General features: G+C 35.9%; 2 protein-coding genes across 8 annotated transcripts; one reads left to right on the top strand and one right to left on the bottom strand.

Moving 5' to 3' along the window:
• The first annotated feature begins 2,414 nt into the window (after positions 1–2,414).
• LOC105828603 (ras-like GTP-binding protein Rho1) lies at positions 2,415–16,097 on the top strand. 7 transcript variants are annotated; one of them, XM_012667030.3, is made up of 6 exons: positions 2,531–3,111; positions 7,143–7,373; positions 10,964–11,046; positions 12,602–12,762; positions 13,850–14,233; positions 14,850–16,097. In XM_012667030.3, exons 3-6 carry the CDS (start codon positions 10,989–10,991, stop codon positions 14,886–14,888), a joined length of 642 nt encoding a protein of 213 aa, XP_012522484.1. In that variant the 5' UTR covers positions 2,531–3,111; positions 7,143–7,373; positions 10,964–10,988; the 3' UTR covers positions 14,889–16,097. The 7 variants fall into 7 exon arrangements, with proteins under 7 accessions (XP_012522489.1, XP_012522487.1, XP_012522484.1 ...); XM_012667031.3 differs by lacking the exons at positions 2,531–3,111; positions 7,143–7,373 and adding exons at positions 8,313–8,413; positions 8,887–8,978; XM_012667033.3 differs by lacking the exons at positions 2,531–3,111; positions 7,143–7,373 and adding an exon at positions 2,424–2,524.
• Positions 16,098–16,670: 573 nt separating this feature from the next.
• Positions 16,671–20,416, bottom strand: LOC105828609 (protein disulfide-isomerase A3). The gene is made up of 5 exons (XM_012667052.3): positions 20,142–20,416; positions 18,525–18,756; positions 18,237–18,442; positions 18,013–18,129; positions 16,671–17,931 (listed from the first exon to the last, which is right to left on the bottom strand). The coding sequence occupies exons 1-5, from the start codon at positions 20,285–20,287 to the stop codon at positions 17,157–17,159; spliced, it is 1,476 nt and encodes a 491-aa protein (XP_012522506.1). The 5' UTR covers positions 20,288–20,416; the 3' UTR covers positions 16,671–17,156.
• Positions 20,417–22,012: the final 1,596 nt, after the last annotated feature.

Below are 22,012 nucleotides of genomic sequence, written 5' to 3'. Positions count from 1 at the left end.
CGATGACATCATTCTTATTTGGCTACGCGTGCGCACGTAGTACACACACACACACACACACACACACACACACGATGCGCTCGCGTATCACATTTTTACATGGAGAAAATTTTCTCTTAGAATAATTTATCTTTAAAATTACAACTGGTCTTCGAAGAATTTTACTATAATTTATAAAATATTTTATATTGTACTAGCTTAAATTTTGGTAAAATTTAAGCGAACTGTTTCATGATATGATACACAATTATAATATTATATGTATCTAGCTCTAGTATAATTTAAAAAACTTTGATCATATATTTTATTAAAATTATAGCAAAACTTTAAATCAAATTCTCTCCGTGTACGAATACGCACTATGTATGTGTGTGTGTGTGTGTGTGTGTGTGTGTGTGTGTGTGTGTGTGTGTGTGTGTGTGTGTGTGTGTGTGTGTTTGCTAATTAGTTATTTATTCGAGGTACACGCCTCGAATGTTATTCACGATTAGAAGTGGACCATTCATAGGTTTCTTTCGCTGACCAGCTGACTGTTAATGTCCATTTGCTCGAACAGAGGCGTCGTGGAATCGAATCGGCGGAGATTCCTCTCGTTCGTTCGAGAAGCGTGTAAAGACTTCCGAATCACTCGCGTAAATTCGTTGGCCGTTAATTCGAATCCTTGCGCCTTCGAATGTCATCACTCGATGACGAGAAATCCCGTCCCCGCGTCCTTGAACTCCTCTGTAAAAAGAGAGGAGAGGGGAAGAGAAGTGTAATGCGCTCGAGACCATTTCATTTCGCGGGCAATTGAGAGGGGAAATTCTTGACACCGGCATTTATTTTATCCGGCCGATAAGCCGGTTAATGACACGTTACGTGCATGCACGCACTCGCCGGCACGCACCGGCGTGAAATTGGTTCGTCGCAAAAAAAAAAGAGTAATAGAAACGCAAATTTCCTGTATATATTAATTCTCCGATTATTAAAATTCTTTTTTCGCAAAATTGAAATTTTCTGTTTTTTTAAGTTAAATTTTTTTAAATAATACTTTCGTCGTAAAACTAACTTTCATGAGTGGTAAATATTTTATTATCTGCGCAAAAAAATGTCTGCAATCTCTACTACACATTTTTCCGATATTTTAATCAATTTTACAAAAACAATCAATCAAAGAACAATCTTAAAAATATGCCATTAAACGAATAATATATATTTTAAAAAGAAATGCCGATAAGGCGAAGAGAAATACAAAAAATATTTCGCCGAACATTTTTGTTTCCTTTTGAGATCTGTCAAATTTAGTTCTGCGCACGCGTCGAATATTGCAAAGGCACACACGGACGTGTGTAGGAACGGAACTGCAGTCACGTTATTTACATATGTTCCAACCATTCCAACCCTTTTCGGCCTACAAGTGATGGCGGTGGCGGCGGCGCGGCGGTACAAACAAGCACGAAGCGAGAAGCGTGAATTGTGCGCAAAGTTCCTGCCACAGGTTCGTGACGTCCGCGGTGCGCGTGATTCGCTGGTTCGGAAGCAGGGTCGGAGCAAGGCGCGCTGAACACTGGACGCCTCGACAGCGTCGGCGACGAATTTCCCAATCGATTATCTTATTGTTTTACACTCTCGCCGTATTATTTACTATACATGCTTTTATCATGACATCTTGTGCATCCTATCTTTTCTTCCTCATTCTCTCTCTCTCTCTCTCTCTCTCTCTCTCTCTCTCTCTCTCTCTCTTCTTTTCCTCTCGATATCTGATTCATCTTTTTCAATTTTAAGTGCAGAAGGTGCAACACAAGTAATGGAAAAAAATAGATGCAACATGTTGGGCTGAGATAATTGTTTTTAGTATTTTAATTCACGCAAATGCAATTAATTTTTATTAGATGTATTTGTAATAATTACTTTTTCGCAGAATCATGCAATTATCATGTAATTATCGATCGATTATTTAGCCATTTATTTCTGCTGTATCGAGGAGTACGTGTCATGCTATCGAAGGAACATTAAACCTTTAATTTGCGTAAGGCATTTAATTTACAACACGCCGATATCACATCGCAATTTTTATGATTCTTTATATATATATATATATATATATATATATATATATATATCATGCGCTGTTTGGACTGCGGTCAACACAACGCTACAAATGCTTTAAAGCGTTTGACTAATCAAAACGTAATTTTTTACGAATTGACCAATCAAAGAATACTTTGAAGCGTCAAGTTGACCTGTTGCCTCGGTTAGAATGATAACAGGGTTTCCTGGATATCCCTCACGCAAGTAACGTAAGATTAACAATAACGCATATTGCATCGCGAAATCGATCAATGTCCTAACGAATTTACGCCGACCCGGTTCGACGGAGCAAAAGGGACGTCCCTGAGACAAACCGAAGTCGCCGCCGTCGCTGATCGCTCCCCCCCCCCCCTCCCTCCCCACTACCGCCGCCGTTTGCCGCACACTCCGACAGATCGAGGTGTGGCCATCGAGGGCAGCCATTTTCTCGACTTTCTGCCGCTTAAGATTTCAGGTAAATACGCAAATATATCTTCTAAGTTAACGCGCGGCCGGAGTGGTGTTACGAGGGTGCGTGGTGCGTCGTGTGGCGTGCGGGTGTCGCGAGCGTGTCCGGGCGCGTCCGGGTGATCCCGCCGGGATTCACGTCGGGCCGGGTGTACGGTGCTAAAAGAGGGAAAGAAAAAAAAGACGAGCCTCCTCCTCCTCCGTGAGCCGAGTGAGGACGAAAGAGAGAGAGAGAAAGAGAGAGAACGAACGAACGAACGAACGGGTTGTACGAGGAGAGGCTTCGAGGGAGTGCCGTCGCGAATCCTGTCCGCTCGGAATCACCGCACGGTGAGGCGCGCTCTGAGAACACCGCGCGCGATCGGCTCGGCTCCGCTCCGCTCCGCGCTTCCGTCGTCGTCGGTACGTACTCATTCGTTCCAATTCGTTCGTGCGCGCGAGCAATTCGCGCTCAGTCTACGTCCACGTCGTCATCGTTATCTTGGTCGCCGCCGCCGTCGCCGTCACTGCGGAGCCGAGTGGCGCGATCCCCGTGCGACGGATCTCTTGGAATGCTCTCGAGCTCTACCTGACACTACGTAGCCGTTTAGTCCAGTAAGTAAAATTTTCATTCTCTTTTTCTCTCTCTCTCTCTCCATCTTTGTCTCTCTTTCGCTCTTTTCTTCCCTCTTCCACTGTCGCGATGACGATTGTGTTCCGCGTGTCTCCTGTTACGCCACACCATGCACTCCGGCACCGTTGTCCCTTTTACCCTCTTTCCCCGAGTGCGTGCGGCTTTCTCAGTTTCTCCGAGGTCGGGGGGAGAGAGAGGACAAAAATTGGTCAAGAGGAAACTGACACCACCTCATGCTTCTCTCGCCCCGCCCTCCCCAGTCCTCCCGAAATCACAGTCGCGTGGCCGCTGATCTATGATCGCCGATACATCTTTCTCTCTCTTTCTCTCACCTTCGTGACAGCTCGATCGTAGCCGGATGTCGTCCGACGACGTTCCTTCCCACCTCCTACCTCCCCCTTCCCCGTAAACAAATTCTGTGGTACATTACGTGTGTGCGCGCCTTTGACGTGACGCGATCGCGCGAACGTCGCCTTCCCCGAGGAGCGCGTTTCTCGGGGAGGATTTTCGCGTGTTCGGCGAACGCGTCGCGAGATCGATTCGCATCGGATCCGCGGCGAAGAGAGGAAAGGGAAGGAGGAGGAGGAGGAGGAAAAGGAGGAGGAAGAGAAGGAAGAAGAGAATCCGCGGGTGTGCGGCTGAAAGGTACGCGCTTCTGAATTCCGAAGGTCCGTCTCTCAAGCCCTTGTCGGACTGTGCGCACTGGGGATTAGGGATTCGCGAGTTTCAAGATTAAAACCCGGCCCATCGGACAAATTAAACTTCCACCCGGTTTCGTTCCAACCGATTGAATTCTGCTCTGCAATTTGCAGTCTTCAACGGAGTTGCCAAATTGAGGGACTCGCCTCCAAATTTGAGTTTTATTTTTTCATCTCGGGAATTTTTGTTTCTCTGAAAAATAAAAAGTTTCGCAGAATTTCTAGGGAAGAAAAATATAAAGATTTATAATATTTTTTCATGGGATTGTATTTATTGTAATGCATTAGTTGTTTTTATTACTATATAATATTATAAATATTTATTAATCCAACGGCACCGATACTCAGTCTTCGATGTCTGATACGGATTTTATTCTCGATCGACACTTTCTGCACTTTCTGCCTCCTTTCTCTGTCCCGTCGCTAGTGGCTAGAATACGTATTGGAGATTGAAGATTGCGAATTGCAGGAGATTAGAATTCGCCCAGTTGGAACGAAACCGAAAACGGATTAAAATTTAAATCTGGTTGATTAAATTCTCATCTTAAATTCGCATTCCTCAATCTTCAGTGGACAGTCTGATATAGAGTTGTTATAATAAAAGTTAAACCAATAAGATAACGATGTTTGATTGATTGTTTTCTATCTCTTAAAAACAGAAAAAGATAAAGAATAAGTTAAATTATTGACGAGATACCATTAAAGATCATCAATCTCTCCTAGGCAAATTTTCGTGACCATGGGTAATTAAAGAACAATGATCTCTACGGATAGAAATTTCTTAATATAAATATTTGAATAATACATTATTAATATTCATGAGTTTCTATTATACAAATGCTTCGTAAATAAGTATGCATATACTTATACTGTTGATTAATAATATTATGTACATTGCTGCAAACAACAATTTATAATTTTATAGATAATAAAACTTGGACAATGACATTAAAATAGAGACCTAGATAATCAGAAAAGCGTTATTTCACCAGGGTTGTACATTTATGAGTAAAACTTATTTTGTACATTTATGAGTAAAATTTACATTATTGTGTGCACACATTGTAAATTTTATGTAAATTATGGTTCTGTGTAAACGATAATTCATACTATTCAGATTTCATTAAAAATAATGAGAATTATATATATTCTACTTTGAAATTTTTTATATTATATAGTTTTATCAATATACTGACATTAGAGATATATTAAAATTTTATAACTATTTTTTATGTATTGTGTTATCCAATTTACAATAATTTACTTATATATAATTGCTTATATATCTACATGAAAAAAATTCACACGTAAACATAATGTAAACGATATGTAACTCATGTAGATGTAATTTTAATGGCACAACCATTTCATAATATTAATCTGTTAATATATCGGTATATCGTTATTCTGTTTCCAATAGAACACAATCTGTATAACAAGAACATGTATTAAAAAACACTTTTTAGACAATATACACATGACACTTTATAGACAATTTAATTAAATTGAGTTTACATTGTATTTTTTTACAAAATATTTACCTAAATAAGGATGCTTATTTTGATATAAGCTTCATATTGAATAAATTATATTTGCCACATACACTACAAAATTATATCAAGTAATCAGAATAGGATGTCCAATGACACTTGTCTGATTTAAAGCTCTACATTAAAATACCATTTTTAAATAAATATCGATTATTATAGAGTTCTAAGACACGAAATAGTTCTAAATATTCCACATTTACAAAAAGCCTCAGAATAATAATAAGTTATAAAATTAGTATTATATTATCAATTTCTTATTCTAAGGGTCGGTTGTTTTTCAATTTCTTAGTAAACTTACCTTTCAGATAGACATGTGTCTATCTTTCTAAATAAATAAATAAGGATACATAAGAACTACTTGTTGGATAAAGCTTTTCAATAAATTGAAACAATGGGTCCACTTAAATTCAGTTACGTGAATGGTAAGGTCATCGATCTTTAATGATATTTTATCGTCAATTGTAAACAGATCAAAATTAATCGACATTGATGAAAATGGATGTAAACATGTAAACACATGTACCAGTCAAGTAATCACGAATTTTAAATGTAACATTTAAAAAAGAAACAATGACAGTGCTTATGTACGGCCTAAATGCTATTTAGTCTTTGTTTTGTGTATAATGTATTTGTATAACGTTGACATTATATAGTACAATGTTAACAGTACATTGGCTAATATTGACTAAACATTGATTATATTGGGATTACATTGACCAATATTATTCATAAAATATTTCAAATAAGAATGCAATTAATATCCAATATGAAAAATTGAATAAATATTGTCTAATATTGGTTCAAGTTGACTCAATGTTAAACCAATATTGAAACAATTTTATTGCTGCTTAGACAAATTGGTTAAATAAGATGAAGCGTCCACTTTACATTATTGGATCAATATTAGGGTCCATGCATTTACATTACTTGCCAATATTGCGCTAATGTTTTGTGGTTTTAAATTAATTATTTACAGTACATTATTTGATCATTAATCGATACTGATATACATTTTCATTTTCCGCGCAGTAGTGTCAATCCAAACATGATCGAATTGCTGTCAGTAAATCAGCTTTAAGTCAATTCAACCGTCTTTGTCTTGACCTTTATCATAACAGAAATCCAGCAGTTTGATACGGGCTTTACGTACCTCGTACATACGCGAGAGAAAGAGAGAGAGTGCAGGAGAGTGCAGATAGAGCGAACGGGCGGACCTCCGAACCGACGTCCGTCGGTCGGTGGCGTCTCCCGAGAATCCGCGTCATCGTTAGCGTCTCCTGAGCACTCGCGTCATCGATGGCGTTCTGAGTGTCCGCCACGAAATCTCATCTCATCTCTCTCTTTCTCTCTCTCCCTCCCGCACGCGCGCGCGCGCGCGTGTGTGCGCTCGCCCCGCGCGTTTCTCCCTCGCACTCTCCGACCTTGGCCATTGCGCGCTGCCCGTCCTCGTCGCAGTGGAAAGTATAGGTTAGTTCGGCCGAGAGACACGGTACGTCAGGTCTCGTTCGCTTCAGACGTACTTTCTAAGTCTCTTACGCACGTACCTCTCTTCTCCTCCTTCTCTCCCTCTCCCTCTCTCACCCCCGCGCGTCTCGCGAGACGTTTTTAAACGCGGAAAGTGTGAAAAGTGCGCGACTGAGACACGAATCGGTCCCTTTTAACTCCACGCTGTCTTTCTATCTCTCTCTCTATTTCCCTGTAACTTTATCTCTTAATCTTCGTCTTCTTTACAAAACCGCGAGTACGTCTTCCTTTTGTTTCAAGCGCAGAGGGTGTAATGAGTGACAGGCGCGATTGAGAAAAGGGACACACGCACACACCCGCCTCCCTCCCTCCTCCTCCGAGGTAGCAATGCTCTCGTCCTCGTAGGGGAGGCGCACTCGGCAACCGCTGGATTTTTAGGGGGTCATCCGAGGTGACTGCTGCATGTCTTCTGGCGCCGATCCGCGCGCTCGTCCTCGTGGATCTCTATGTTTCGGAGAAATACACGAAAGGGTTGGTGCCCCAGTGCTTAACACGTACAATATTCTCTCTCTCTCTCTCTCTCTCTCTCTCTCTCTCTCTCTCCCCCCCCCCCTTCTCCCTCTTTCTCTCGACATACATTTCTTTCGTTTCGTGTCAGCGGCATGTATTTTTTTTTCTCTCATTCTCTCCCTCCCCCTCCGATAAGTTCTGCGAGACAAAGGACCCGTTCCTGGGTATCGGGAGTACATTCGCGAGATATATCGACGTGGAACAGAACGAAACGCGAAGACCAGCACGCTCGGCTTCATTTCGGACTCGACGATACAAGGGGACGATACCCGATAACAATTTTGACAACAGGAAGGCAGGAATTCCGTGGTGGCGACTCTCTCTCTCTCTCTTTCTCTCTCTCTCTCTCTCTCTCTCTCTCTCTCTCTCTCTCTCTTTCTCTCGCGCACCCCCCTCCCCCCATAAAAAATAGGCAATATTTCCCATGTGCTTCCGCTTCTGTGTGACCTGTGTGGCGGCTAGGCGTCGCTGCCGTTGACTGGCATACAAGAGGGGAGCAGTGAACATCTTTTGCTCCAGAGGATTTTTTTTCCTCCCCTCTTTTGTTGCTATCATTTGGTTAACTTCTCGAGTCAATCGCGTTTCTCTTGTGATCTCACCTTTTCTCTCTCTCTCTCTCTCTCTCTCTATTTTTTCCGTGGGCAGCCATGCAATTCGGATCGCTGTTTGTACAATGTTGAGATTGTTTGCCTTTTGAACTCTCCCGTGGAACTCTGTACAGCATTCGTTTACGTGTTGTACAGCGCGCCACCGGACAATTAATTTGCGCTTTTCATTTTTAATGAAAACAATATTTAGTATTGCATGCCTAACACAACGAGTAATCTACGAGAATCTCCTTTATCTTTCTTCTTTTTTTACATGTCTCTTGATGACGTATTATCGTTTTATCCTGACGCACGTAAGGTACAGTCTTCGATCGTGGAGAACTTGATAAATGTGGCACTTGAGTGTGGACGACCAATCGATACAGAACACAACTACACTGTAGAAAAAAAAAAGTATGGAAAATTACATTAGGAATCTGAATAATCTGATAAAAATTGCACAGTTACATATAGTAAAAATATCTAACATTACGTCTTCACCAAAATTAGTAATACTTTCACTCTTAATCGTGCAAATATATATTTATATTATCTGGATGATTATAATAACAAAAGTATATTTTATAGTTTTGTAAATGTACATTTTTTTATGATGTATGACATAATGGTAATGTTACACTTATTATATTTTTACGTTTGTACATATAGGCTGAGAAAAATTGTACCTTATTCACTGACGATTTATTATGTAAATTTTTTATATAAAGTTAACTTTAATTGCAAATGCTTTTTGTGGAAATTGTTTAATTACTGTAAAGAAAAATTATTTCAGTTTTGTGTTATAACTTTCTTTTCTCACTGTATGACTTTTGATAATTGGGTCTTACTAAAATTATTGTAATTTGACGTATATCTTTTTTTTACAGTGGTTATGTCTAGATGTTTCATATGTCATGCCGTTCCTCTGTGTGATGAAATATTGAAGACCCTATCTTATGTAGAGAGAGCCACAACGAATGTAATGCTCCATGTGTCTCGATTTAAATGTGTATATATATATAAGTCGAATGTACAATGACACATAAGAATTATTGTATTTGGCCATTGGCAATCTTGCTGAAAAACTTCGTAGCATATGTATATTATATGTATGTACGTACATACGGTGTGTAAAATATGTATATATATACATACATATCTTCCTCTTTTATATTAGAAGGGAAAGAATTAGGAATCGGAATATATTACAAGTTTCATGTAGCCTATGTACAAAGGAGGAACTTGATTATATTTATGCAACTTTTAACAAGGCAAAACGTATATATACATTGAGATATAAGTATCTGTAAGTATAATTAAAGTTAAAATAATTATGTTTAGGAGCTACAATTCTATAGTTATTATTGTTATTTTTAATGTGTTACAGTAATAAAAAAAATTGTATTTACTATGATTTGATTCTGGAATATTACCAGAGATAATTTTCATTCGCGTGTTAGTTTAAATATAGTACACTCGTTAAAGTTTTAATAGCTTAAAACAATATTCAATAAGTTTTTATTTATATTAAAATAATGTTAGTTTATTTTAAGGTTTATTATTGGTTTATTTGAAGCATGTACATATTACATTTCAAAGTATTGCCAAACGTTTTAAAACCTTAGATTGTTTTATTATTATGTTTGAATATCTATGTTAAATTTGAGCATAATTTTATTAATCTTATTAGTGTAAAAGTTAATTTAACTTTTGTTTGCTCTTATTTTTTATGTAAAATTGTGTTTTATAATACTTATTAACAAATTTGATGAGTAAGTAGCATTACAAATCAAATTTTTTACATATACTAATTTAAAAATTCTAATAAATATTTGTGCAAAAGTTTATTTGAATAGACTTATTTGTTTGAAAATTATATTTACTTAAGATTGCAACACAGTAGTGTTACTTTCACCACGTAAGACAAATTTTGCATTATTTCTTTTCTTGCAGCTTTTAGAACCAACATTCAGATGTTTACAATCAAAATTTTTTATCATTATTCATAAATTTAAGTCCGCATTGTGATAATTTTACTCAGAGTAGTTAATGCAAGAATAATATTCCAATTTCCATTAAATGTAGATGACACTAACTATAATTAACTTATTGAACTACTTAAATTATAGTAATTACAACTTTTTTGTCAGTGTAACATATTATATGTTATTATTAACATTATAGCAATAATAATGATAAAAATAGAGTTCCTAACTATAATTATTTTAACATGCATTCAATTATTGTTACATATCAAATACTTTTTTATCTCAGTGTATGTATGTTTATATATACAGCGTTTAAATTAATAAATGTCAAATATTCTGTGGACGTTTTTCTGTCGATCAAACATTAAGAAAAAGTACAAGTTTATATGAATACGAATCTAAGAAACGTTAGTTTTTTTAGATAAGAGGAATTTTAATGTGAAACCGTGAAATAGACTTACAAACGAAGCAATTGAATAAATATGTCAGACAAAAATTATATGATTTATGAAGAAGTATAAATAATGATAAATTTTCGAAAAAAACAATTTTTTAAGATTATATGAGTTTTATTTTTTTAAATAAAATTTATTATTTTTTTTACATAACATGATTTGTTTAGTTATTCTGCACTGAAAAAATGTTATCAAAAAACAATAATGTATGAAATATGTTATACTTTTTATTTTGTTATATTTTGGCATGAAGTCAATTGCTTTGTTTTTATGATACTCCACTATTTTACAACAAAATTCTCTTATCTCAGAGACTAAGCGTTTTTAAGTCCATTCATGTAAATTTTTAAAAATATTTGTTCAACGAGAATATGTCCTCAGAATATTTGACATTTATTTTTTTACATTCTGTATATTAATATATAGCATACATTTATTGATATGTGTTGTGTGGTATATATGCATTCATCTCGCAGCTTCCTCTACCTACATCTAACATATAAAATGTCCACTTAAAACAGAGACGCTGAAAGAAAGACTAAAAACATGGGATGCAACGTGGGCCGATGCCTCGGTCCACGCAATACGAGGTATCCTGGATCAGGTACGAGACCCAGTCAATATCCTTTAAAACTTCAGCCCTCGTAGGTCTCGCTTTTCTATTCGTATATAGCGCGATTGAGTAGATCGCAGGATAACATTTAAAAAACAAATCTCTCTCGTCACTTGCTTCAGTAGTAATATTGGCATACCGTAAAAATAGCGAAGCAGTCGAGAGGCGGTATTGTATCTTTTTGTTCCCGCAAAAAAGGAACGTTCACAAGATTGGCTTGAAGAGAGACTTTCGATAAATTCGAGGAAGGAAAACAAAGCAAAAGAACAGAATTATAGCGCCTACGAGGTTTGAGACGTTATTTTATTACATTTCGAGAAGGAGAGATGTACATGACGCGAGTTACACAGTCTCGCCGAAGAAGATTCATTTCCTAACTCCTCCTCTTAACTCTATCCTGAAGAATGCTTTTTTAATCTCTCATCCTTCTCTTCTTTCGTACTTGTACACACGCTTCCAATTAAAAACCATTTGCTCTGTTCCACTGTAATTGTAATTAACGCTGTGCAAGAGAAGCAAGTTTATTAACTAACCTTCAATTCTTTTCAGCTATCTCTCTTGCGCATTATCAACATATTCATGTATTTCATATTTTCACATATTCCGCAAATCTGTCACACCGCATGCTTTTGGTTCAAATAATCTGGTAGTAGTGTTTCGATTAGTTGATCGAAATTCTTTATTCAATATCGAATTTGATATCACCTCCTTAGGTTGCAAGGTATTCCAAATTGTGTACACACGCTGACACGTAAATTTTGTATACACGTCCTAAACAATTAGAATTTTGCAAAATAATTCGTCTTTTGCACCTATAAGCGTATAACCACTTGCTGTTGTACAGATAATGTTAGTAAGAGAGACTATTTAGCCTGATTATTTCATACGTGGAATGGCAACAATTTGAAAATCCATTATATAGTATGTGTACTTTGTGCAAATGAGTCATGATTAGCGAGAAACACGATAAAAGCATAGTGCTAGTTGACGTTATCGCGTTGAACGTTGTATCACGATTGTACGATTGCGAATTGTAGAAAAAAAAGAATTCTATCTGTAAAGTAGGTAAGTTATTCTTGGTGGAGGATCGCCACTTTTTGGCAATTATGAAAACACAAGTGCTGCCCGAGATCTCACCTTGAGAAGTAGTATTATCTCCCCTTTGTGCAGATAAAATTACGTCGATAAACCGATGACGCGAGTTAGTTGTCAGATAAAGTAAACCTGTATATATTCCGTCAAGATCTTTTTCAAAGATTTAAATATGTGTATCCCATATTGCGGTACAACAAAGAGGATTTGGTGATCTTAGCACATTATTATTTTGTTGTCAATTTAATTGGATTTGCAAAATTTATCACTAACTTATAATAAATGTTCCGCTTTTTCGTATTAATTAATCATACTTAAGTATTCACGTACATTTTTAAAGCAATAAATGTTCTCAATAAGTGCAAACAAACAGTGCCAGACTGTATATCGTCGCGCCGATTTGCCTCTTTCACCCTACCATTATATCTATCACATATACTTTTTTGCATTTTAGGATTCATGGCAGCCATTAGGAAGAAGTTGGTTATTGTGGGCGACGGTGCTTGCGGTAAAACATGTCTACTCATAGTGTTCAGCAAAGACCAGTTTCCTGAGGTGTATGTGCCCACAGTATTCGAGAACTATGTCGCTGACATTGAGGTGGATGGCAAACAGGTGCGTCTTGTTTTAAGGGGACAGTCTATCTTGTTGGGTACGGAGAAAAGGCTATTTTTAAGAAACGTTTTCAGAAAAAGATATTGATTGAAGCAATTAAATTGTAATCTTCGTAGAAATATTTATTGATTTTTTGTAGATTATGATTTTTTAAATTTCTATCCAGATTATCCAATAGTTAATTTCTACATGAGCACTCTATATTACTTAATTTATATTCTACAGCTGTTTAGATTACATAAAAGGTATTCAAATGAAGATTGTAAATTCTTTCTAGAGAAGTGATTGAGAATCATTGAGTGACCTAAAACATAAGAATAAAATTTTCTTAATTTACTGCATCAACTGAACTAAAGTTAATATTAAAAACTGAAAATTGATAAAATGGCAAAGATTATTTTAATGCTATTTTAATCTTTAAACTGTTTTGCCAATTTTCAATTTTTAATATTGATTCTAATTTATTTGACGTGTACAAACTTATATAAAATAAGGTTTTTTGTTTTTGTAATTCTAGGTTAATTAGTGATTCTTAATTATTTTCACAGAGATAGGATCTACAATTCTCAATTTAACGCCACTTTTATGTCATTTACTAGATAACCTGCGATAATAAAACATATCATTATAATCGACAAAAACAACAAATATTTTTATAAAAGTTAAGTCTCTTAATTGCTTTAATACTTTTCTCTACAAAAAAAATTTTTTTTAAATAAACTTTTTTAAATTCCACAAAGTAGAATATTCTCTCAAAAGAACAATGTTAAAAAACTGTCAATTTTAGCTCGTACGGAAAACCTGAATTTTCACCTGTTTTCTATAGATTTTGACTTACTGAATATAATTCTGCTATTATTTTTTAGGCAAAGTGAAGGGAACATTATGTTTTTTCAGACTAATTGGATGATATTTTTACATTGTCGTAAGGCCAATCATCACAAAATCTTTTGTAAAGACGGTTCGGCTTGGGCTAAAATCGACAGTTTTATCATTGTTCTTTTTCTTCTTCTTTTTAAATATAAATATTTCTTTAAAAAATTTTTCTTTCAACAATTTCTTTGAACTCTTTGCTTTTTCGAAACAGGTGGAATTGGCTCTTTGGGACACAGCTGGACAAGAAGACTATGATAGGTTGCGTCCGTTATCGTACCCGGATACGGACGTTATTTTGATGTGCTTCTCTATTGACAGTCCCGATTCCTTGGAGAACATTCCCGAGAAGTGGACACCCGAGGTGAAGCACTTCTGTCCAAACGTTCCCATTATTCTTGTGGGAAATAAAAAAGACTTGCGCAATGATCCTAATACCATCAAGGAACTGAGCAAGATGAAACAGGAGCCGGTTAAGCCCGAGGAAGGTAGGGCTATGGCGGAAAAAATTAACGCGTTTGCCTACCTTGAATGTTCCGCCAAAAGCAAGGAAGGTGTGAGGGAAGTGTTCGAAACGGCAACCCGAGCTGCATTACAAGTATGTCTTAATTATTTTTAATTTAAAATAATAATTCCTAAGAAATTACAAAAGTTAATTTGTTAAGTTAGTATGAATAGAAAATTTTAAGAAATATATATTGTTTTAATGACGCATTATTGCTTGAATTAAAAATTAACTGGTGCGGTTTTTATTAAATACAAAATGTCAGAATTATTAGTGATTCTAATTATATTTTAGGCTGAAATAAATGCAAATAAATTTTTTGTAATAATTTTATTGTATTTAAATAATTTAAAAAATGACAATATTTTGTTTAAAAATCAAAATATTTAACAACTGAAAAATTCTAACTAATGTTAATCTTTGAGAAAAATCAAAATTATACATACTGAGGTAACTAGTGACTGAGATATCAATTAAGAATTAATATTTTATATCAATGTCTATTGCTACTAATATAAATTAGCTTTAATTTTTTTATTTTTTTCTAGTTCGAAGAATTAAAAAAAGATAAAAAGTAAATTAAATTCAAATCAAAATTGATCTATATTAATGAAAATTAACATTTATGTCATAAATGATATATGCAGTAATATAAATATTATATATAAATATAAATAATGCATTAATATCAAATATTTTAAAATTTTAGGTAAAGAAGAAGAAGAGAGGAAGATGTAGGCTTCTTTAAAATGTTATGACAAAACTGAAGAAAGCAAAAAAAAAGAAGAGAAGCTGGAGAGAAAAAGAGAGAGAGAGAGAGAGAGAGAGAGACGAAAAAGCGAGAAAAGGGATAAATAGCGATAAAAAAGGAGATATATATTAAGCAATTAAGTGTGCTTGAGTTAATGAGTGCTTTGGAAAACACGTGTCGAATACACGTTCTGCTCCTCTGTGCAGGTCGCGCGTCGCTGCGAAGCTCGAAAGTGTTCTTTTTATAATGAGTTTCGTGAATATATACCGTTATATATATATATAAAAAAAAATATATATATATATATATAGATATACATAATTATATAATATTATATCAATTACGCACCTGAGATATTGTATATACATACATGATATCAACTCTACCATTCTCGCGTATTACGATAAACGTACGCACGTCGATCGAGATTCGAGTACCGTTTTCCAGAACACACACACACACACACACACACACACACACAACAACACACATACAGACACACACACACACACAACAAACACACATACAGACACACACACACGCGCGCGCGCGCGACATACAATGAACACATACGCACGCACACATATTACACATAAATACTTCCGTCGTATGGTATGAGTAGAAAAAGATAGAGAGCAATAAGCAAAAATTAACTTTATTGTATCTTGGAAAACTTGGGCCTTCTGATATTAACATGGAATTGATCAACGCGAATTCAATATGAATAAGCCGTCCTTTTCGACGAGCTGGACGCCGAGTAAAGAGAAAATGCATGTATTTCGTATGGCCGCACAAATAATACATACACACACATAGGAACACAAAGTACTTTTTCTTAAAAAAAGGCTCCGTAAATCTCGAGTTTTATCGACAAACGTGGTCTTATATAATTGCCATAAGCTAATTACCTTTTTCACAAGTAGACGAGATATTTTGAGACTCGTGTTTAACTGATTTGTACGCAAAAAAAAACAACAAAAAACCTAAGAAAAAGTAGTACCAGCAATTTTTCTCGATGTGTGTGTGTGAATAAATCCGATTTTTATGATCACAGGAAAAACATCCAAAATCTTTCTACCGGGCTCACACAAAACCCTTTTCTGCAAAACTACTAATTAGCTTTTGTATGTAAGACTGTATGATTAACCTACGAACGCTATGATAACAAATTGTAACTAACAATAAACATTTCTTATGATGATATAATCAAACCTATTTCTAGATGCGACACCTGAAAAAAAATTTTATTTGCGTTAGAATATTTTATTTAACATTACACTCAACTATTCATGTGTCATAAATGATTATTATTCTCTCATGTCTGATATTTTTATCGATTAATTTCCACTTACTATTATTTATTTATAATCCGAGGGGTAAGTTAATGTTTTTTTAAACTAAATTAAGTTAAAACTTTAACTAAAGTGACTTGAAAATTAATTATGTTAAAAGTTGCATAAATAAATACAAATTTAATTTTTATTAAGATTAAATTAACTTAAATTAAGAAGAAAAATAACTAGAAGATAATTTCTTTATAGTCGATCAAATTAAATAAAAAATTAATTTTGAAATACCTTTTTCGTATTAAATTAGAATGTCAATTTTTATAAATCAGACTTAAATAATTATATAAATAAATGTATTTGTAAAATTGAAAAAAAGGTAACAAAATTTACATGTTTAAACATAAATTAACTGGATTAAAAGTTATTAATTTGTCAGTTATTATCCAACCTTGCTTATAATTGATTTTAAGGGAAGAAATAGAGAAATCTCTTTTTCTATAAAACAATTTATTCTGGATTTTTTATATAAACAAAAATCGCTGCATTATCTCTTAACTTAGCGTAGTCGAAACAAGCGAAATTGTGGAATGGAGTGTTGCTTCTCGTATATAATTTTACAATTCACCAAAACTCGAAAAGCATTGTTATGGGGAAAAAATTTCAAATCAGTTCTGCGCGCTTTATCGCGTTATTATACATTATTGTTACAAAGTGTACAATTAATACACGTAGACAATCCTATATGCTAGACACTTCCTCTCCCCCTCTCTCTCTCCTATTCATTTTTCACTTATTGCAAAATGTTTCGCAAAGAACTCATGATATACCTGTTCACTATAAGTGTTACTTCTCCGTTTATTCACATTCGCGCATTCTCGAGTCTCTTGCTTGTTACGTGTGAAGGAAAACTCGGGCCGCCTCGTCGATTGGCGCATTTGAAAAAATGCAAGAACGAACTTGGTGATCGTTTAGTCGGTTAGAGCTCATCGGTTCTAGGCTTGATCGCTTTGCCCTTGCGATCGTAACCCTTGAGCTCGTCGGTAGAATGCTTGGCAATGTATTTGATAAAGTCTTCGAGCTCGCGGCCGCCTTCATACTTGACCGGGCTGTCCTTGGTGTCTTTGGGCGCCCAGTAGAGCGTCGGGAAACCGTGCACCTCGTACGGTGCCGGTACATCATTCGCCGAGGCGTCCATCTTTACGATCTCGACGTCCTCGTCCGCGAACTTTTCACCCAACTCGTCGTACACCGGTGCGAGCTTTTTACAGTGGCCGCACCAAGGTGCATAAAACTCGATCAACGTGTCCTTGCCATTGTCGGTGACCACCTCGTCGAAGTTTTTGGCTACCGCGACTTTCACGTTGCCCGTATTGCTCTCCGGGATCGGCTCGGATTTGAGGTATGGCTCCAAAGCACCCGCCTGCAGATCCTTCAAGAACGTCTCGAACGTCTCCATGGAAAACTCGTCTTTCAGAACGAACTTCTGATTCTTGGCGTTTCGCGCCAGAATCACCGGTTTGTCGCCCTTCGCATAGTCGATGCCAAAGTCGTTCAGCTCGTGCTGGAAGTCATCCTTAGAAGAAATAGCAAAGGAAAGCGTGGGGAAATTCTTGGCAACCTTGAGAATCCTGTTGCGCCAGTAGTTCGTTCCCTTGGCATTCTTCGTATAATCTACGTTGTAGTAGGCGACCACCAGAGGGTTTTTGAAGTCTGGTGAATTATCACGGGTGCGCACGCCAGCAATACCATAGCTAGAACAAAGTTGTTGTTACACAAGGTAATTCCAAGATTACACAAAAATTTAAAGATAAAAAGATGATAAGAGGACTTACTAGTTCTTGGTGATGAATTCGTTCACGTCACTAACAGAATCGCCGCCTTTGTACGTTATGCTGTTATCTTCGAATTTGTTGTGGAGTATTTTTGGTCGATAAAGAACGATAGTGTTCCTGAAACGAGGAACGCATTAATTAATGTATTCATTTCCCGAAAAAATACTTTCTTCGTGCAAACAAGCATGGAGGAACTATTTCTATAACTTTTGCAAAACACATACTTGTCGGACACTTTGTCCAGAAGCTCCTTCACCGACGTGTGACCGAATCTGACCTTCTCTCGAAGCTTCTTGGAAACGGTGTGGTATGCCGTGGATAATGGAGAATCGTCTTCAAAGTAACCTATCACAGTGACCTCATTGGTTTCCAGGAATATCTTATGAGCATCTTCACTGGTCAACTCCTTAGACGCTGGTCCCACTTGAGACTGAAACGATAGTCATGTGTAGGAAAATTGTATAACTGAATCCCATGAATTGTATAACAAGGTAAAAAACACAAGATGTTACCTTCATGTACTTGACAATGCCAGCTGCTTCCCTAGGACCGTTGTAGTCGGACCTGACCTCATTACGCTCGAAGATCTTGAGTGTCGGATAACCGTTGACGGAGAACTTGTTGCAGGTCTCCTTTCCAGCTTCCGTACAGTCGACCTTGGCGAGCGTGATCGGCGGCTCACTGCCTATGAGCAACTCAGCTGCCTTTGCGTATTCCGGCTTCAGGCGCTTACAGTGTCCGCACCTGCAGCACAAAATAAACATTCTATTAATCATCTTTTAATAATTACTGTGTCTTGTAATCTCGAATTAATTGGTCATTAAAAAATATCAATATAAGTCAATTATCGTCGAAATTTAGATATTAAAACAATCTAGAATCAGAGAAAGGGACAATAAATACACAATTTAAGAGGTTGCTAATTTAATAAAATCATCAATATAACATCCAAATTTTTTTTCAAGTTGACTGCAAGATTTTACACATTTATTAAAAAAAAAAATAAACTTTAGCATATTGAAAGCAATTTAATATTTGTTTTCTATAAGTTATGTATTTTTAACAATAAATATCTTACAATACAATCAATTATCTTGTAACATCTGTCCTTAGAAGTCTGATGGTTACAGAATTTCCTAATTAAAAAACTCTATATGTATAAAAATGCTCATTTCATCAAGAAATAATGTAAGTAAAAAATTTCAAGTATATATTACTTTTTTGAAAATAAATTTTAAGAATAATATGTTTTGCTTACCATAATGTATGAGACAATGAGGCATTTTTTACATAATTTTAATTATTTTTCATACTGTAATTGTAAAAAATATTAAATAGGTTGTTTAAAAATTTATATCGTTTTCAAAATGATCAACTTATAAATTCTATCTTTAATTGAATGTGTAAATAACTGCTGTATTTTATGTTAGCTGAGGATTATAATCAAAAAGAAAACTTGGGACTGTTCCTTTTTTCTATGTTTCTTTTATTATAAGACGCACTCAAAAACATTCTCATTTTAACGAGGCAAAGATTCAAGTTTTTCATATACTTTTATAATAAAATAATTAGAAAATGAAATAAAAGGATAAAGAAATAAAAGAATAAAATACGAAAAAATCTAGAAAAAATGTGCAAATAAATTTAATAAATTTCCTTAATGCGAGAAATAAAAATAATTATTTACGACATTCGTCGGATTTTGAAGTGGAGACATTCGAAATCTACGTCATCAAAAGACCGAGTGAAGAGTGCCGTATGCCGGCATTTGGCGCCTCGGTTAGACGCAAAAGGAAGACAGATCCCCGTTGGTCCTGGCGAATAGAAGATGTATTTATCGTCGATGAAAAAACTCGTATCACAATGTAACACAGATTAGCTACGAAATACGAATTAATTACACCGCGAAGATAAACAACTCTTTACATATCCGGCGGTCGAGGACGAGCATGCTCCGCTCGTTCCTCTCTAATCCGGATTCTTCGCAATTTTTCTCACTGTAATTTTCTTCGTAACTATCTTGTCTTATTGCAAGTGCAGTAGATTATAAACGCAAGAGAAAAATAGCGAATATAGCGCGGCCAGAAGAGACAGAGAGTCGACAGACGACGTGGACACCTCTCCCTTACCATGGTGCGTAAAACATGACGAGTGTGTTCTCGTGACGCTCGAGCTCGCTCTCGAAGGTCTCGTCGCTGAGCTCCAAGACATCCTTCTCGTCGGCGAGAGCGCCGAGCAGCAGCACCGGCAGGATAATGAGGCACTTTCGTAGCATCCTTACGAGGCAGTGGGCTGGCGTGTTATCACTGACGGATTGGAAGCGCAATGAGTCCGTTTCTCTCGTTCCGGCAAGTTTATCCGTCCGTCCGTCGTCGTAGACGTGGCTCTTCCGAATTGTCGTGGCCAGCGGTAAGCGACGCGACCGCGAGACGTGCTGTCGCGCACCGATTGGTTGGCGCGCCGCTCACACGCTGATTGGCCGCCACCTGCGCGTTGATTGGTCGGCCCGTCGGCTGTATACTCGTACCGTCATTGGTAACGCAATTTCGTTATTTACGATAAGAATCTAACTCGCGAGGTTTGACGCTTTACATTTTAATTTAACGCCTTTTTTAGTTTCCTGTAAATTTCAGATCGACTAGAATTTCAAAAAAGTCGTTGGGTTAATCAAAATAAGAAAAAAAATCCTACAATACACAGTTTGACGAAAAAAGATCGATGATATTTAATCTTCAATACTGGGTTAACAGTACTCCGACAAATTTATGAAGCATTTTTTTTCCGATTTGCTTTTAGTTTTAGTTTTAGTAAAATATCTCTTGTATAACGCTATAACTTTTTTAATTTTTTAACTGAAATATTTTTTCTTCAGACTTTAAATTATTAATTTAAAAAATGATTAGAAATTAATGCATTTGAAATTTGAACCAGATATACGCAAATAAAGATGCCGATGAGTTAGGCCCGCGTATGTATTAATCGGGAATTTTTTATGTGTGCGTACTGAGGATTAAATGTATAACGTTTTCAAATCGAATCGAAACCGCCGACTCTAAATAAGAGTAATCTTAAATAAAAATAATTACGCTTACCTGAGATGATCTCGAGTAGAAAGATATATTTCATTAAATTAAATTAATAAAACTTTTAGTACTGAGGACTGAAGACAATCTAAACAAATTTGAAGAGACTTATTTAAAAAATTATACTATTAAACTTGCAAAAAAATATTAGATCGAACAGTGTATTAATTTAAGTGTATTAGTCTCCATTCAAATCTAAAAATTTAAAATCCAAATTTAAAAACATACTATCAGACTCGCAAAAAAAATTTTAGAATTAAAGTTTTTTAAATAAAAAGTTCTTTTAATTGAAAAGCAAAATATCGAGTGAACAATACGTGGCATTATCGATCGATACACAAGATTTATTTCTGTTCTGTTTTTAGAAAATAATAAATTTGAAGATAGACAAAATTAGACTTAAATAAAGTGTTTGGTATTATAGTATATAAAATGTTTTAGCACAAATGCCTGTTTAACAATTTTATAATTGACCTTGTGCGCACTCCAATTATGCGCGCTTAAGATATCGCTTGTAGGAAGGCTCGGTAATCAAGACTGAGATATGAGGATATCGGTACGGTGGTAGAAACTAATAAGTGCACCGTGAGATGTGGATGAAAACGAAAATTGCTTTATTTCGAGTCGACAGAATTGTCGCGAGACGAGTGGTACTCTCAAAAGCAAAACGATATATAGCTTATTAGGCGTTCGCTGATCGACAAAGCGCGAAGCAAGGATCGAAAAACGATAAATAATGTCGAACGCGTTAGGCGATAGCGCTAGGGTTTGATCGAATAGAACTCTTCACACCGTAACGAAAATACGAATAGCCTTTACAATTATAAGTTATTCCGTGACAGACCTATATCATTTGAATAAACATTATGTTAATCTAAAATAATCTGGAAAAATATTCAGATTTTAAAATAACTTTA

This window comes from Monomorium pharaonis, chromosome 3 (assembly GCF_013373865.1).
Source record: "Monomorium pharaonis isolate MP-MQ-018 chromosome 3, ASM1337386v2, whole genome shotgun sequence".
Taxonomy (NCBI): domain Eukaryota; kingdom Metazoa; phylum Arthropoda; class Insecta; order Hymenoptera; family Formicidae; genus Monomorium; species Monomorium pharaonis.
The sequence above is the reverse complement of the archived record's forward strand: the minus strand, read 5'-3'. Positions and strand labels throughout refer to the sequence as shown.